Source organism: Chinchilla lanigera, unplaced genomic scaffold (genome assembly GCF_000276665.1).
Source record: "Chinchilla lanigera isolate Chin_1 unplaced genomic scaffold, ChiLan1.0 scaffold00037, whole genome shotgun sequence".
NCBI lineage: Eukaryota > Metazoa > Chordata > Mammalia > Rodentia > Chinchillidae > Chinchilla > Chinchilla lanigera.
Window position 1 is genome coordinate 13,497,061 of NW_004955438.1, and position 19,002 is coordinate 13,516,062.

At 48.2% G+C, this 19,002-nt stretch overlaps 1 protein-coding gene across 3 annotated transcripts in view; it reads left to right on the top strand.

Moving 5' to 3' along the window:
- The window catches only part of LOC102015449 (chromosome unknown open reading frame, human C14orf159), a 114,087-nt gene that overhangs the window by 56,178 nt on the left and 38,907 nt on the right, over positions 1 to 19,002 (top strand). For all 3 annotated transcript variants that reach the window (XM_013517221.1, XM_013517220.1, XM_013517222.1), the window contains 6 exons: positions 463 to 661; positions 3,082 to 3,232; positions 4,635 to 4,757; positions 7,315 to 7,518; positions 11,907 to 12,167; positions 17,992 to 18,091. In XM_013517221.1, the coding sequence (XP_013372675.1) occupies positions 463 to 661; positions 3,082 to 3,232; positions 4,635 to 4,757; positions 7,315 to 7,518; positions 11,907 to 12,167; positions 17,992 to 18,091 (1,038 nt within the window). The remainder of the gene's footprint in view (positions 1 to 462; positions 662 to 3,081; positions 3,233 to 4,634; positions 4,758 to 7,314; positions 7,519 to 11,906; positions 12,168 to 17,991; positions 18,092 to 19,002) is intronic.

Below are 19,002 nucleotides of genomic sequence, written 5' to 3' on the forward strand. Positions count from 1 at the left end.
CATGGCAATCAAGGGACCACTTTTTTTTTACTTCCTGTTGTGGCTGGTTTCAGGCTGAGGTTATAGGAACTACACTGCAGTGGGAGACAGTAGCTACATTATGTACATGCTGATTAAATAGCTTCTAACTGGTCACATTTTCAGGAAGTCTGCAAAGCCCATTGCCAAAACCCATGTTCCCTACTGTGGTACCTATGCCTGAAATTTGAGCACTAGACATCTCTTTCACTCTTGCTAGTCCTTTTAAAAAGTGCATTGTCCACTAGGCATGGTAGCACACACATGTAATGTCAGCATTCAGGAGGCAGAAACAGAAGGATTGCAAGTTCCAGGCCAGGCTATATACTAATTTCGAGGCCAGCCTACATAGCATGACTCTTTCCAAAAAATAAAAAATAAAAAAGCATTGTCAGGGCCATAGTGAGGGGTTGAGAGCCTTCAAGCTTTCTGTTGTATCTCCAGGACAGGTTGTCCCCAGTTCCAGAAATACGAGTCTGGTGCCTGCACAGGCCTCCTGTCTTCGCTGAAGGAGTACTCAGAGCAGCTGAAGGACATGGTAACCTTTGTCTTGGACTGCAGCTTCTCTCTGGAAGAGGCCTTGGAGAAGGCCGCGCTCTCCAGAAGAGACCCAGCAGGTCACAGCCATGCAGCAGCATATAAGGTAAAAAAGCAACCCACCAACCAGAGCATAATGACCTGAAAATGTGGTTCAGTTTACATTTTCATGTAGGGGGAAAGCACTGGCACAGGAGGCAAAAAAACCAAACTATAGCCCCAGCTTAGCCACTTGCCAGCTGTGCAGCCCAGGCAGAGCTATCACCCTCTCTGAGCTAAACTCTGATACCACTGTGGTATCCCCAACACTAACCCTAACCCTAGCCCTATCCCTAATTTGTAGCACTTCTTGGCAATTTATTGCAGATACATCAACTAAACTCGTTTGGAATTTGTCTGGCTCTTTAATTTAGGGCACCTTGGAGAGATTTTGGAAAATCCTCCCTGGTTTGAGTGCATGTAGCCTCAGGGAGCCTGAGGCTGGCTCTGTTAACGCCCAGGGATCAGTGGCAGAGCCTCAGCCTGGCTGCTAGCTGATGTGCTGTCTCTGTCCAGAAAGCTGGGTCATGTTCCTGGCTAGAGGTGCCTGCTGGTGCTCACAAAGGCAGCATGGTGGCCCTTCCCAGGATGTGCCTGCCCCTGGGCACTGCCTTCCCACTGAGCCTCTGAGCTTTTCCCAGCTGTCACCTGACAAGGGACAAGAACTACAGCCCCCTACTCCAGAGCCCCGTCCTGCATGTTTTTTGGAAAAGCCTGAGAATTCCCTCTGCCAGATCAATGGCAGCCACAGCAAGCAGCCAGGCTCCAGGCGTCGTTATTTATGGAGGACTCAGATCGGAGATTACATTCTGAGCTCCAGGGCATTTATTAAGTCCTGGTTTGGGCTCCTGCCAGAGAAGCCTGAGTTGCCTCTGATCAGAAACAAGGCCGCCCACAGTCTGCTGCTGCCTTTCACAGCGAACTGGGTGCCCAAGGGGTTTTCTTCAAACTCGGGAAGAGCAAGGCAGAGCCACAGCCACTGGCTGGGACCCAGGGCGGGGCAGCCCAAGATCACACCATCATATGTAGCAAGGACAAGTGGGGAGGGTCTCTTGGCTCACCACAAGTGGGGAGGGTCTCTTGGCTCACCACAAAGCTGCTCATTTGAAATGAGGAAACTGAGGTCTAGAAAGAGAGAGGGACTTGCCCAAGTGCCACAGCCAACTGGACCCCAGAACGCCTGGCTACAAGAGTTGGTGCCCGTTGGGGAAACTTGCACAGAGCAAGGAAACATCCCCAGCCGGTGCTCAATATGGCTGCTGCTGCTGCTTCACAGCCCCTCGCTCACTGCCCTGTGCTTACCAAATAGCTGTCGGTCTGATACCATTGGCTCCTGGGGATGGGGGATGGCTAGGCAGCCATCTTGGATTCCAAGGGCAGCCTGGACAGGACGAAGCCATCCCATACTGAGGTGCTGCAGCCTCCCAGGAGCACTGTCTGGCTCTGAGTGGCTCTGTCCTGCGCCCTCTCCCCCTCCCGGGTGCTGATATGCAGACACCAGGCTGGCAGGCACACCCAGGTTCCTTCTATCCTGCTGCCGCCAGGGTGGCAACAGCAAGCCCTTTAAGAGCAGCCACGGCTGCCCTGGTGGATTACGGTCCAGGGCACACCCTAAGTCCTCCATAAGCCCCAGTGCAGGCACCAGAAACCTCCACAGTAAAGGAAAAAGCACAACACCAACAAGAGTCACTCAGGTCATCCCAGGCAACGCCTACTGAGGCAGGAAGACAGCAGAACTCAGTGGCCTGAGAACACACCTGTGTCCCCTTTGTGGAGGAAGAACAGACCCTGTCTCCTTCTAGAAGGTTCTACTCCTTAGGTCCCTCTGCCTATGACTGTGCCAGCCCCTTGAGATCCACGGAGAAAATTCAGAGGGCCCATGAAATTGGATAGGGATTTCTTTTTCAATTTATAATTTCTAACTAAATTGGGCATTTCTTCCCATTATGAATGGCAGCAGACCTTGTAATTTTGTGGCTGTCCAAAGAAATCATAGACATCTACGTATCATATTACAGCTTTTCCCGGTATCACAAAAAATATTCTAGGCATTGATCGTCATCATACTTCAAAATCACAGTGGCAGTAGGTCAGCAGTTCTGTTCCTGAAGCTGTTGAAAGAAACCATGCACATTGCTGTATCCCTTTTCCCCAGAATTTGATAACTGTTTTTACAACATAATTGGATCCCTCAGGAATCCTATGAATTTTCTTTTATGTGATTAACAACACTAATTTGAACAGGCGTCTATCTATAGCTACACCAGACTACCAAAGGGGTCAGGGCACATGAAAAGTTAAGATTCCCAGTTGTAAACCATAATTACCAGCAAACTTCTCCACCTCTATGTCACCTAAAAGTAGAAGATATATTTTTATAAAAGCTACTGGGACCTCCTCCTTTATGCAGCTGCCTTGAACTCTGGGTGCTCCTGACTTGGATCTGGGCTGATTTCAATTTTTAGCATTTTTTGCTTGCTTTATCAGACAACCGTGCCTTGTGCCGCTGTTGCTGGTTTCTGCTGCCCCCTGGTGGTCACAATGAGGCCCATTCCCAAGGACAAACTGGAAAGGCTTCTGCAGGTCACTTGTTCCATGGCTGGTGAGCAAGGACAACCCATCCACATCGGCCACCCAGGTCAGTGTCCACCCTCATGTATGATTCTGACAGTGTCTCTTGGACTGAGAAGTGGCCAGGAACTCGCTCTGTTCCCAGGGGTTTTGGGGGTGGAGGTCCTGGACGGGGCCCAGAAGTTCCAGCAGTAGGAACAGAATTGTGGGTACAGGTGCCTACAGGTGTACAGGGCCCACTGGCGATCTTTGATAAGTACAGAGCTCGTGTGAACTTCGACTGATCCCGGGGCAGGGAGACAGCACACGGCAGCAGGACTCTGTCCCAGGAAGTGAGCTCAAAGTGACCTCTACTCTGGGCTGCTTATCAGTGTCTTGTATAGGCAAGAGAAGGCTTTGCTCAAAATTTCTATTCAAAGTGAAATCCATTGATCCCTAAAGCATTCACTCAATCTGAGAGTGAGCGAACCCATCCAAGGGGAAGGGGTGCAGCTCTAGAAGGTGCTCAGGCTGAGGAGAGTTTAGGATTGGTCCTGGGTGAGAGCCAGAGTCCTGGCCCCTGCACGTAAACCTGACCAGGTGTGAGAAAAAAGCACCTCGCATTCCATGATAAGATGATCAGCACTTCCTCCCTTGATCACACAAAGATCTCAGGACCTCTCCCAGGAAGGTTTCTGAAGAGTAATTTTCTCCTGAACGGGGACAGGCTGTTCCCAACACACCCACCCTCACTGTCCTCTTCAGCACTTTGAGGGCGGCCAGAGTTAGGGGTGCTCTTCGTGGTAAGCAACAGAGGTCTGTGCGAGGTCACTGAGCCTGGGTCAAGATAAACTCACAAATGCTGGTTTTGGTAGCAATCTGTACAATGGAAGAGTTGGGCTAGAGGTACCCAAGTCTCCTTCCAGAAATTATATCACCAGGTTTGAAATCCCAGATTCCAAAACCATACTGGGAAATGCAGATGTCTTGGTTACTTTTCTCTTGTTGCTGAGACAAAATACCTGACACCCAAAATGAAAGAAGGAAAGGTTTATTTAGCTCACAGTTTGCAGAGGTTTCAGTCCATACTTGGCTGGCTCCAAGGCAGGGTGGCCCATTGCAGAGGGCAACAGCTCTTGGCAGTGGAAGACAGCAAAAGCAACAAGAGCAAAAGCGGGGAGCAGCAAGCAGCAAGCAGCGGCAAGCAGCCTCTTTCCCTCCCTTACATTGTATGCTAACTACCTGCCCTAGGGGCAGGTGTAGCACTCACGCCCATAATCCCAGCACTGGACCATGGATCAAGCAAAAATCTAGAAGCCCACCCTATGACTGCATGAGGATTTGGGGGGACATGCAGACACAAGCCCTAACAGCAGCCCGTAAGTTATGGAGTGTCTTGGGTGGTTACAGCCTCAATTCCTGTTATCCATCTCCTGCCCCTACTTGGATGGTGCTGGCCAGGGGGTTACATTTCCTTTTTCCACCTGCAGAACTGTTGGGAATCAAAGAGCTTTCCAAACCTGACTATGGGGACCACGTGGCGTGTCAGCCAGGGGACGTCCCGGTGTTCTGGCCTTCTCAGCTGACCAGTCTCGAAGCCGTCAGCAGCTGCAGTACGTTGGGGCACTTGGGGACCCCTACTCTGACCTAAGAGAGAGCTGGAAGGTCTCGGGTTCTTAAAAGCATAGGCTTACAGGACACTGACTTAAAAAATAAAACCGGAGAATAAGACACAAACATAGGTCTAGAGCCTTCTGTGAAGAGCTTTCTAGTTTCTTTCTTTTAATCCCAGGGCTGGGTCTTCTCACCAGAGCAGCTTGTCTTACAGTTAAATTTGTTGTGATTTAATGTACTTCCATTTCCTGAAGACTTGCAACCCATTGTAACAGAAGAAGCAACCTTTAGCTTGATTTTTTGAGACATCTCAAAGGTTGGTAGGGCCTTGAAAACAATGTGTGAAGTCAAAAAACACAACTAGACAAACCATTTCATATAACACACACAGTATCCATGGGCAACTAGTTCCTGGACCCCCTTTGGATACATGAATGTATCAAGTCCCTTAAATGAAATAATAATATTTGCATATAACTTGTGTACATTCTCCTGTATATTTTAAATCATCTCTAAATTGCTTATACCAATTACAATCTAAAGCTATGAAAATAGTTATTATACTGTCTTATTTAGGGGATAAGGACAAGAAAAAAAGTGCACATGTCAACAGAGACGTAATTTCTTTCTTTCAAATGTTTATGATTCACAATTTGATGGACACCAAGGGCCGGTTGTATTTGCAACATAATGTAAAGCAATGCATCATACCTCTTTTTTCTTTACAAAGGGCTACAATGATATCACAATGAAAAGACATACAAGGATGCTTTCACTGATTCACCCAAAGATACGAATGTGATAGAAATATTAAAAATAGTAATACTTCTTCAGCTGTTGTAGATGCTGGAAAATTCTGACCAGTTCAACCACACTTGCATTAGAAATAATAGAATTCAGTGTTATAATAGTTCAGCTTATTTTGAAGAAAATCACGGGAGTTTAGCTACCAGAGTGTCCTCGTGATTGGGAAAGATACAGGATTCTACACATTCATCTATGCAACGTACATGTACTGAGCACCTACTATGTGCCAGGTATGAGCCTAGATCCTGGGAATTCAAGGCTGCATGAGATAAGATGGAGTTTTCAGGGAGTGTGCAGCCACTTTCTGAGTGTGTATAGAAGGCAACATGTGCATACATGCACCCATGTGTATGTGGTAATTGTCTTTCTATCAGCCGCAGGAGATGCCATGAAAAATAGCTCTCCCTGTGTCACCATCCCAACAGCCCCTCCCCCAGCCTTTCAGTGAGGATGGTGAGAGCATATCTGATCTTACATGAGAATAAATGACATCATTGGTCAGGGACAGCCTTGAATCATTCTCAGGCTTCAGTATTTAAACCTCCACTGGCAACAGATTAATTGCTGCACACTGTATAATGAACGGTGAGGGAGCCTTGGGTCACACTCTGAGCTGACTGCTTTGATGTGGACTTGGCTTTAGACTGGTTTTACTGCAAATGATGTTTACGTCCATCGGATCCATTAGTTTTTCCCTTTCTGTATCACTTCTAAAAGTTACGGATCCATCATTTGATTAGCCTTTCGAAGTGTTGGCTGACTCCAGCTCTCTATGAAATCTAAGAAACTTCACTGTTTGTGTGAAATTCAAGACACTGTTATCAACTCCACTCGGGTCCCCATTAATTGAATGCCTTTTGAGTGCAAAGCACTATGTAGGATCTGAAGATGAATAAGCGATGGTTCCTTTTCTCAAGGCGCGTTCTTCAAGGTTAACTCCACTTGGGAAGGAGTAGAGCTCGAGTGCTCGCAGATCATAAGGCAGAGAGGGTGAATTAAGTAGAGTAACGATTAAGCACCAGGATCCAGGCACCAAGATAAAAGATACAGTGCCCGGTTCAGTACTGCAAACCATCATTTACTGAGGGTTTACTCTGCATCAGGCACCCTGCTGAACACTTCTATGTGCATTTTCCAATTTAGAACTGACAACCACCAGAGGAGACATCATCATTATTTTATAACTGAAGAAATAGGTATAGAAAGGATAAAGTTGCATCTCAAACTCAGGTGAAACTGCCATGCTGAAGTTCCTCACCTCATGTGACCTTTAATCTAGGAGTGGAAATTGTTCTGAAAGAACAAAACTAGCATAAACCAAAGCAAGATTATAAGTGCTAGGAGAAAAACTAGAAGCTATGTTCACAGAGGGAACCAAATCTAACGTCTGCTAGGAAACAAAGCGAGATGGTTTTGTACACTGTGAGAGCTCAGCACAGGCTTTCTGCTCTCCATAGCTTCAGTTGTTGGGATTTTCAACTTCTAGTTCTAGCTGTGGCTGTACCTCATTTATCCTGCCGTACTAAGCCCATCACTCCTCTTCCAGAAGTTGGAGGCAACTGTTTAAATGAAACTTGATTTAGCTGTAAGCCAGCTTGCTCTGACTTGGTGCTAGCACACAGTATAGGGAGTGCTGTCGGCAGAGTTGACGTCTGGATGCCACTGTGCCCATCTGCAGCGGGCATGATGAGAACGCACTGGGCGTGGAGGAGGAGTGCTGGCCTCAGTCCCTCCTGTTGTGTGTTGCAGATACTCCACTGCCTTTCACCAGCGTGCCAGGTTGCACAATTATGACCCATCTGAAAGACGCAAAGACCCCACCCCAGTGTCTCACCCCTGAGACAGTTCTAGAAATCCATCTCATTTCCCAAGACCCTTTGCGCTACAGCATCACGTCAGCTCCAGCCGTTCGGAAGATCAGAGAACTAGAGCTGACAATTGCCATAGACCCAGGTAAGAAAGCATTTACACCTAATGACCTGAAGGAAGTTATCATTCTTATAATGATTAGTGGAAATGGCTTGAGTCAGAGGCTGGGGGTGCAGCTCAGTGGGAGATGTCTTGCTCCGCAGGCAGTAAGGCCCTGGGTTCCTGTCCCAGGACCACACACACACACACACACACACACACACACACACACACACAGCAGGCTGTAAACTGTATCTATAATATGATTTTTTAAAATGCTTATTGAATCCCAGAAAGCCTAGAAGTACATACACAAAAACACTCCTACTGATGGTCTCTGGGTAGTGCTGTTGCGGGTGATTTTTGCTTCCTTCTTGATGTTGTTCTCAATATCAACACTAACATGTGAAGAAGTTTGACGGGTGAGGTTATTAGCTGGGCGCACTGCACAGAACCAAACAGAAAAGAAAAGGGGAAGATGGTTCCAAGGTAGGCAATAACCACCATTTTTTAAAAATCCATCTGTTAGGGGTTGGGGATGTACCTCAGGTGAGAGCACTTGCCTGGCATGCACAACGCCCTGGGTTCAATCCCCAACACGGCCAAAAAAATTATCCATGTATTTAACAATCTCTCCATCTTCCCCTTTTGTGCCATTTCTCTGGGACTGCGCATAAAATTGTTTTCTTTTGTTTTGTTTAATCTGAGAAACAGGCATAGGTGTGGAGGGCTGATTGCGTCTCCTCTGGGGATCCCAGCAAGCAGGACAGGGACAGCCTCACAGCAGTTTGTAGCCAACATGTACATCATATTTTGCATTGCAGGGAAAGGAGAGGTTTTCTGCACTTTGCAAGCCATGGGCTTCCTGGGCTTGGGACAGGGGTGGTGGGATCACAGCGGGTCTGCTGATCCCAGTTAGGAAGAGGTTTTCTTACAGCCCATTGAGGGTTTTTAAACTTGTAGCTACATCTACATTTAGGAGCTCAGTGTCTAACCGAGTCGGCCAGCAGAGGGCGCTGGTTCATCCACGGTAGTGCGTGGTTCCTGAGGTCCTTGTGGGCCAATGCCCGGGAGAGAATTAGTGTGAACTCTACCTGTTTCCTCATCAGTCTCCTAACAATTGTACATCCCTCACAGGGTTATAGCAAGTAATAAGAACAACAGCCATCACCTAGGGAGTTTCACTCTGTCAAGCATCCTGTTAAAAGCACTTCCATTTCAAGTTCTCCCAATGACTGAAACGGTTCTTACTACTTCATTTAACACAGAAGGAAACTGAGGCAAATAAGGTTAAGAAACTTTTCCAAGTCTACGAATCTAGTAGACAGTTGGGGCAGAAGTTGACCCCAAACAGAGCTGCTTCTAGTGACTGCTGAGTGAGAAGAATGCCTTATAGAGCATTGGCGTAGACAGCCTAGGAGTCCATCTTCTAGGGGCCGACATCATAGCCAAGAACTCACCCAAACACAACAGTCTTAGAAATGGACGCTTGTATTTCCTGGGAACAGGGGATTGGCATTTTCTAACCTTCCTACTAAACCACTGGGTACAGCTCTTTGCCTGCATTCATTCTGAAGAAAATATGGTTTCCTTTATGTACAAACACACAGTAAATTTGGGACCTACACTCACCACAGACATACCTGGGAGAATGTGCTCGCGTGGCAGCTGTACACACGAGTCACTTAGGTGGTTGATCTCCTGGGCAGACGTTTTAAATTTCTTCCCCAATATTTTCTGCCTCACACGTAGGCTTACCCAAGCTGATGTCTCTTCCACTTGGCCCAGGGGCATGAGGGAAAATGAATTATTAACTCTGCCATTAGCTTAAACTTTAAAAAGAGAGAACTGAGAAGCAAATTTACTACCAGAGGCCATGCACCCATTGCTAAATAAGGATGCTCGGAGAGATCAAACAACACACCCATCCGTGTTCCTGCAGTCGGGGAGTCAAGGCTGAAGAATGAGGTCATGGGAAGGCAGATTTGCAACTGTCTGGATGTGCCCCTTTCATTTATTAAGGGCCGTCTTTAATCCTCAAGAACAAGAAATGATTTTGTTTCTCACTCTGTTAAATAAGGATAAGATTAATGACAGTGTGGGGTATATTGAGCATTACTCACTGGGTGTAATAATACAGCTCTCAGACCTTTTGAAAGGACATTGCTTTGCATTTGAAGTGTCAGGGGCATGTATATATATATATATTATATCCAATAATCTCAGCACTTATTATAAAATCAGAAATGTACCTATGGCTTTCAGTAGACAAAATTCTCTTTCCCTTCTCTCCACTGGTGCCCACCACGCCTTATGAAATAGATTACATCTCAATTTTTAAAAAATATTGTTCTTCTCCTCCCATCTTTTCAACAGAACTGTGTGTTCATTATGGAAGCACCAGAAAATAAATGAAACTAAGGAGGCAATAAAACTTACCAGAATCCCACTGCAATTATCCCGTACTAGGTTAGGTGCTTGCCTATAAAATCTTTTCCTTCCATCTCAAATGTCTGTATGAATGTATAGATATACCAATATCTCACTGTGATGCAACTTTGGTACTTGCTTTGCTTTTACTTTTTAATATATCATGAACATCCTTCCATGTCATATCCTCTACAGCACCCTTTTTAATATTTGCAGAGTTCCTTTATACGAGTGAATCACCATGTGACAAGTATCCTATTATCTTGACATCATAAGCAATGTCACAGCGAGCATCCCTATCACTAAATCTGTGCATACTCATGATTATTTTATTGGGAATGCTACATACTATGAGTGAGTTGCTGGCTCTTGCAAAAATGCAGATCTAAGATAAAAGTCACCCTCTGGGTAGAACTGGTCCAGTCCACACTCCACCAGCAGTAGGTGAGAGACCAGGTCTCCCCAGCCTTCCTATACCTGGACCACCCCATTCTCCACCTAGGAAAACCGAGGCTCAGAGAGATCAAGGGATGCAGCCAAGGACACACAGCCATAATGTGCCAGCACCTGTGATGGAATTAAGTTTCCAGACTCGCTTTTTTGTGGTATCGGGAATCAAACTCAAGACCTCGCACTTGCCAGGCAAGAGCTGTGCCGCTGAGCTAAGTCTCCGGTTAAGTTTCCAGATTCTAAATCTGGAGCTGTTCCTGCATAATAGGGTCCCCGCATCCTTCACTCTCTGCACACATGTCCACTGCAAGTCAGCGTCTTTTCGTGGCTCTGTGCCCACCTCTGATTTCAGCCACAGCCGCAGCCCCTAAGTCGTGCTCTGCTTGCTCAGGGGTGACCTGAGTGGGGACAGAAGCACCATGGGATGTGACAAAGGCCTGACCCAGCTTGGCAGCCTCTGGCGGGCATCCCTAGCACATGCGGCTGCTGCCCGGCCTGTGTCCCCTGGGCCGGCCTGGGTTTGGCCTGCAGCTGTAATGGGTGACTCTCATCTGGACAGCTTCCCCCCTAGGCTTGGTCTTTGCTCCAGGGGGACTGCAACCTTGTCCCCCAGGGCCTTCTCCACCACTGCAGGCACAGCGCAGGCGGGGGGTCAGCACCCCATGGGCAACCTTCCCTGGGAGGAGGCAGAAACCTGTGGATAAATGCACAGTCTTCCTGTCCCCTGCTAGGACAATTCTGAGGTGTGTACCCCATGGTCTCTTAGAGGATCTCAAGCCAAACTGGGTCCCGTTTGCCTTGAGAGCTCACGTGTTCACTCACAATTCTTTAGTGGCCTTTCTTTCCCTTTCCCATCTTCTTTTCTTAGGATCACCTCACTGAAATACTTGTACCGCGTCCTCTCCTTAGGTCTCCTGTTGGGGACTCCCCATCAGTACAGTGCCTTGTCCCTTCCTCCTTATGCATTCCTGTATTAGTTAGCATTTGTCAAAATTCCTTGACCAGGGCACCCAAGATGCATTGCTCAAATAAAACAGAGCGTATGCTCCTCACACCACAGCCCAGGGCAGGTTGTCCAGGCAACATCCCGGGCCAGCAAGAAGGAGTTCAGCTCCACCAGCTCAGGGACCTGCAGCTCTGCACTGTACTGGGTGGATTCCAGCGGGCTCTGGGCACCAGCTTTTCAGTCTCAAGGAAAGAGAAAGAGCTTGGAGAAAAGTACTGGAGTGTAGGGCAAGGTCAGAGGTGACACTGTCACTTGCACTCCTGTTTGCCTGCGACCCTTCACTACCGCGGTGGGAGGACAAGAAAGCATTCTGGTGAACAATTCACAGTCCCTGCCATATTCCTCCCACCTACTTCTTGGAAAAACAAAGCAAACCATCAAAAAACTCAAACCACTCAGCATAAGTTTCTACTTTGAGGGCCCGGGATATAGCTCAGCGGCATAAGCGCCTGCCTGGCAAGCGTTCAATTCCGGGTACCAAAAAAAAAGTTTCTACTTTGAACATAATTACTTTGTTTTAATACTTCGCTTTGTTTTGTAATTGTAGGCAACCGAGGGATCGGGTCCCTGTTCTGCAAAGATGAGCTGCTGAAGGCTTCTCTATCGCTGTCCCATGCCCGCTCGGTGCTGGTCACCACCGGGTTGCCCACGCATTTCAATCATGAGCCCCCAGAGGAGACAGACGGTCCCCCGGGAGCCATCGCTCTGGCCGCCTTCCTGCAGGCTCTGGGGAAGGAGGTCTCCATGGTGGTTGACCAGAGAGCCTTGAGCTTGCACAGGAAGCTTGTTGACGATGCTGTGGAGCAAGGTGAGCAGTGACACGGGCTCAGTCTGTTCTCCCAAACCGGCCTCTGTGGCACAGGGTGGAGGTAGTCAGTGTGTGGCGGCTCTGTCACCCAGGCACTGGGCTGTGCCCTTGATGCGGCTTATGCTCCTGAGAGCTCAGAAGAACACTTGGTTGTAAGCAGCATTGTTCCTATTTTATAGAGAAGACTGAGGCTCCAGAGGGTCAGGTGGTTTACCTAGGCAGAGTGGTACACTGGAATTTGACCTTGCATCCACCAAGCTGAAAAGCACCCGCTGCCCTCCCCGTGGGATGCGGAGTGGCCCCGGGCCGCCGGAGATGGGGATGGGTAGTAGAGAGGGGTCCAGCCAGGTCCAGATGGGCAGGGATGCAGCGGCACACCCAGCAGCTGTCAGGGCTGCAGGCGGGGGAGACTTAGGGTTCCGATAGCGCCCTCAGTGGATGAGATCGTCTTGGGCTGCTCCTTCCCCTGGGAAGGGCCACTCAGGCTCAAGCTGGAGCCTGGTGAATCTAGCTGCTTCCTACCCCCTGTCTCCCTGGGTCCCTCAAAGGGCATTCTTCAAAGAAGTATTTTGTCCCTCTAGCATCTCAAAAGGGCTTCGACGCCAGTACGGCTAACCCTAAAGACCCCAGCTGAAACTTTCAGAACTGCTGTGTCTGCGCATGACTCCCTCACAGGCCACTGAAGTGGCCTGAGTGCCTACTGTGTGGCAGGCCTGGTTTTAGGCTCTTGAGGTCCATCTGTGAGCAAGGCTGACAGTCCTGCCTCATAGAGCACATGTCCTCCAGCGCGACAGTAACGTGCTACGTAAGAAGTGTGTCATCCACTAGGAAGTGACGGTGTTAGAGGAGAGATGGAGCAGGAGGAGGAGGAGGGGGTGGAGATGGGAAGGCTGGGCAGGGGCTGCTCATGTAGACAGGAGACTGAGGGAAGACCATAGGAAGAGGGTGACAGTTGACCCAGGCTCGAGGTTGGTGGGAAGTGTCCAGGCTGTGCCAGTGGCCCAGGCAGAGGCCCATCGGTGAGGAGCCTGGCAGACTCAAGGAGGGCACAGTCCAGCCGACCAGCCTGGAGTGCATGAGGCGAAGAGACGCAGACAGGTGGACAAGAGAGGTAACTGGGGCCAGGTGGGGAAGGGCCTTGGGGACTCTGTAGACACCTGGGCTTTTACCCTGGGTGAGGCAGGGAGCCCAGGAGCCCAGGAGCTCCCAGAGCAAAGGAAGGCCATGCTGTGCCTTAGCAATGCAAGATGGCTGGGTGGATGCAGGAGACTGTCAGGCTACTGGAGGTGGAGATGAAGGTGGCTTGGAGCAGGAAGGGCCCCGTGACACATCCCCTCTGATTGCAGCTAGAGGGCACAGGCCCCACTGCAAGCCAGCGCCCAGCAAGGCATCCCCAAAGCTGGGCACAACCAGTCCACCCAGAACTGTGGGCTGATCCTACTGGTGACAGGAGTTGCGTGCCTGGCCTCCCATCCTCTGGTGATACACAGGCCTGGGTGGAACCGGGCCTCAATTTCTGCAGCAGTGACCCTGAAAACACAATCTCCTCCTCTTGGCTTTCCCTCCTTCCTACCTTGCTTTTCCTGTTCTCCACCACCAGCTTCCTGGCACCATCTTGTAAGAAACCACCTGCACTCCAGGCTCAGCTCTGGTTCCGGGGAGTGCAGAACAGAGGAACGGCTCAGGTGCTCGTGGAGCTGAGAAGTAGCCGAACTCTGTATGTGTTTTGCAGATGGCGCCAGCATAACTTCCAGGGGACTGGGTGTCGGTGTAAGAGGTAACGATCAGGGACCGTGCTAAGCTTTTGGCCTGAATACCCAAGAGCATGGAGTCCTGTGAACTTAGCACGGAGGTTCATGGGTGGGGCAGGCTGGATGTATAAATCCAGGCTGGGTTTGATGTTTGGACAGTGCTGGTGGGACTGTACAATGACGCAGATGCATGAAAAACAGTGCGGCAGCTGCTTAAAGAGTCAAAAATGAAATCACCTCTTGCTCTGGACATTCTATTTCTCAGTGTTTGCTTCCCAAAGAAGTCAAAGGAGATGCTCGAGAGATATTTATCCACCCATGCTCCTAGCAGCACTGTTCACAGTAGCAAAAGCATGGAAGTGACCCACGGGTCCTCTGGCAGATGGACGGATACTCAGGTGACACACCGCACAGCACACAAATGTGGAGAATGTTACATTAGGAAAATAAGCAAGTCACGGAGGGCCAGTGTTGTATGACAAACACTATACGAGGTACCTAGAGTAGTCAAACTCATAGAGACAGAAGGCAGAAGTAGGGCTGCGGGGGGTTTGGCTGAGGGAAAATAGGGAGCTAGTGTTTAATGGGGATGGAATTTCTGGGAGGATGACTTTCAGGAGGTGGAGGGTGGGGATGGTTGTACAGCAGGGTAAATGTACTTCATGCCCCTGAACTGTGCACTTAAAAGAGTTAAAATGGGGGGTTTTATGTCATGTGTGTTTTGCCGTAATTAAGAATTTTTAGAGTGCAGGCTTGCGTGCGTCAAGTTCAACATGTCTGAAAAGGCACCAGGAGGTAGGAGATGCTCACAGGCGCACCCTCTGGGGGGAAGGACGCATCAGAGGGCTGCTGGCAGGCTGCACACTCCCCAGTGAAGACGCTGGGGAGATCGCTGTGGAAATAAGTGCAGATGGGGCACACAACTCACAGGGTGCAGTCCTGGGTCAAGAGGACAGGGAAAATGGGGGAGCAGCCTAAGAGCAGCAGAGAGACAGGAAACTGAGGGACTGCGTTGTGGTGGACAGAGAAAGCCTTCAAGGAGGAAGGGACAGCCAGCAGAGTCAAACACTGCTCACAGGCTGACACTGTCTGCATCTGACGACTGCACGGGTAGCTATTTTTAGATGCCCCCTTTCATGAAGTCACCGTGCCCTCAAGGCTGGACTGAGAGCCCAGCTCCGGGGACTCTACAGAGAGCTAGGTCTTACCCACATGCTCCGTTGGGTGGGAGAGTTGCTCTATTGGATTTGTGTAGAACTTACTACATTTTGATGAAGAAAGTAAAAGCAGTTTGGCCTTTTAATGAAGATAGTTCAGTCCTTTTGATAGATGAGGCCTAGATGTTTTTGAGAAGAAAAGGCAAGGTCATTTCCTCAGTGTCTTGAGCATAAGCCTACCAATATCTTTCTCTGAAGCACAGAAGCAGGTCCTCCTGGACCCTCCTGTGCAAAGGTCTCACGTGTCCTTTGTCACGCATGTTCCCCGCCCTGTCTGCTTTGTGATACCCCTTCTGACATAGTGTCCTATGTCTTTGACCAGCTTCAAGGAAGTGGGAAAAGAGCAGCCCTTACTTAGCACCTGCTTTGCACTAGTTTTGTAGCCAGGTACCTGGCAAGTGTCACGGCACGGTGCTGTCACAGCGTGCTTGGTAGGTCCCATTACTTTGCAGAGGGGAAGACCAAGCTCAGGGAGTTTATGTGGTTTGCCCAAGGTCAGGTGGCCTAGAACTGGCAAGAGATACCCATGGCGGCTGGCTGTAAGTTCAGCCCCTTTCTGGATTCCCACGTTTCTCCTCCCAGCAGGGTGAGGGACTGGGTCTTTCTGTCCATCATGGCCCCACTCCAAATTCCCTGGCTTTTAGCTCTTCACTGCACAGTGGACTGTGCTCAGGGGCGCCCCTCTGACCATTCACCATCTGCTTGCTTTCCCCTCAAGATGTAGGGGTGGTGGTAGGGAGCAGGAGAGAAACCGCAGTGAGGAAGGGGTCTTTTAGGGTCTCCAACAGACACTTCTCCTCACTGTGTCCCATACACCCACTAGGGTGGTAGTGACACTTAAGAACTCAGGGACAGGCTGGGTATAGTGGTGCACCCTATAATTCCAGCACTCCGGAGGCTGAGGCAGGAAGATCGTTGTGAGTTCGAAGCCAGCCTAGGCTACAAACTGAGCTCAAGACCAGCCTGAACTGTGTAGGGAGATCCTGTCTCAAAAAGATAAACAACAACAACAAAAAAAACAACTAAAAGAGCTCAGGGACAGCAACCTGGTGGGGAAAGTGGGGGTTTCTGCTGCTCTGAAGCTTCATTTAGAACATGAGCTTGAGCTTTGACGTAGAGGGTGACAACATAGATGTGAGTTTATTTGGCTTGGCTTTCTGGGAGAGGTGTGAAGGGCCAATGGTGGAGATTTTGGAGGTGGCTGAACCTCTTCCAGGTCTTCCCTTTAGCACCTCTGCAGGGCCACAGAGCAGATGGAGTCCCTGAAGAACCAGTGGGACCCCTGGTGTTGGATCCATCGTACCCTGCTGTCTTTGGCTATGCATGCGGACTCCATCCTAGGCCAGCGAATGAGCCAGAATTCTACCCCACTGACCTGAGAGATTGCTTACTTAATGAAAACCAAAAAACTTTCGCTTTATTTGGGGGATTTTTGCATATCTCCATATATTCTACAATTCTATGCATTATTCTTATTAGAAGAAGTGCCATTTTAGGCCACTAAACACATGAAGAAATGTTCACTATCACTGGCCACTAGAGAAGTGCAAATCCAAGCACTGAGAATCCATCTTACTCCAGAAGGAGTGGCCATCATCAAGAAATCCAACAATAACAAATGCTGGCAGAGCTGTGGGGAAAAAGAACCCTTCTACGTTGTTGTGGGAATGTAAACTAGCACAGCCACTATATAAATCAGTATGAAGAGTCCTCAAACAGGGAAAGTAGAAATTCCATTTGACCCAGCTATTCCCCTTCTAGGTATCTTCCTAGGGTTAAAGGCGCCATGTTACAGTGACACATGCACACCCATATTTATAGCAGCACAATTCATAACTGCTAAATACTGGAAGTAGTCTATATGTCCATCAATAGATAAATGGCTATTTTAAATGTGGTATTTATACACCATGGAGTACTACTCTGCCATAAAGAAAGATAAACAAGTCATTTGTAGGAAAATGCATGAACTTTCAGACCATAATATTAAGTGAAATAAATCAGACACATGAGCTTAAATATTGCATGGTTTCTCTTACATGAGAAACTCAAAGTATAAATAAAGAGTAAGATAAGAGGTAGAAAATAGGAAGGAGGGAGATACATCTTTCTCAAGTAGAGAGGGGCTCAAAAGGTGGAGAAAGGGAAGAGAAAGGGAATGAAAAAAGGAATTAAGATGTGTTATATATATGTACCAATCCCACACAAGGAGTGTACACATTATGTACTGCGAACATGTACTAATAAAACAAAGAAATAAGAAGGTGCCATTTGAAAGAGCCAAATTCACCTGGGAAATCACCCCCATGCAGAGGGGGCAGGGATTTAGGGTGAAAACTGGAGTCATGATACTGACGTAAATATTTGGCTTTGCCTATGTAATTTAGTATCTCTTGGCCTCAGTTTTCCTTTTTTGTAAAATGGGAATAATAATGATTTTTATTGAAAAGAAATGTTGGGGAAATTAGGGTGGCATGTGAGGCACTCAGCAGAAGCCTGGCACACATTTACCGCAGGCACACAAATGTGTGCCTAGAACCCTCAACAGCACTGGGCAAGGGCAGAACAGGTCTTTGGTTCAGCTGGTGCTGTGGGCATCTTCAGCACCGTGTATTTGTTCATCCACACTGGCCCAGCTCCACCCTCCGGCCTATCCCAGCCCTAGAGTTTCCTCTGGACCAAAGTAAATGTACTGTCCTCTGTGTCACAGCCCTGGCTTACTTCACCAAGTACCCGACTCGGTTACCATTCAGCAACTCTCACAACACAATCCAAAGAAGCTTTTGAAAACCAGCCGTGAATTTCCAAAATGCCACACCAGAGCTAAGGTGCCCACCTTTTGCGTTTATTTCCAAGGTGTTCTGAAGACATGGATCCCAGTATTAACTTACCAAGGTGGATCGGTGGAAGATGCTCAGGGCTTTCTATGCAAAGATGGGGACCCCAAGTCGCCCAGGTACGTGCGTCTCATCCAGAGTTAATGACCTCAGAGAAAGCCCATTTGCTCTTGACTTTACCAACAAAGTTTCTTCAGACCCCAGGCCTTGAGGGAGAACAAGGCCATGAGCCCAGGAAACAGGTTCTGATGGGTCACACTGGTACACGAGGCAGGGGGCAGGTCTCACAGTATATAGGGGGCTTCACGGAGCACCCCAGAAATAACAAGTCTGTGCCAGCAGGGAGAGATGCCAAGTCTTCCCAACAGAGGGAGGAGATATGATGATTACTTTTAACAAGAAAAAGGCCAGCAGTCTTTCCAAGTTTTTGTCAAAACTCATTAGAGTGTAGTAAAATCATTTCCTCTAGGGTAACCAGCCCCTTTGGAAAAGTGAAATGAAAATCATGTCTTACACCTGTGACGTAACCCTAAGTACTCTCTTATGAAGCTGTGTGTGTGTTTCTCACTGTGTGTCATAGGCAAACATTTTGAAAAATACCTGTTTATTACATATAGGGATGCATTTCAGATCTTATAATTTATAACTGTGTTTTGCATACACTTTTCACAATAATCCACAGAAACACATTCTGTGCTGCAGACCAGGATGGACAACACACAGAGACACAACCGAAATAGATGTTTCAAAAAGCAATTTTGACTCTTGCAATACTGCAAGACTCACCGTGATTCTATGTGCGATGTATCCTGATGCTCTCTGAGCTAGTTTGTTCTATTCCACTTTTTAAAAGGCACTGATCAGACCCCACAAATTTATTTCATAACTCACTAACAAATGTCCACTTAGAATTTTAAAACACTGCATTAATAGGTCTTGAGGGCATAGCTGAATCACAGCCCAAAGCAGAATCCTGAGTCACCAAAGAGAGTGTGGTTGAGGATCTGATTGCCGCTTACAGCTGTTATGG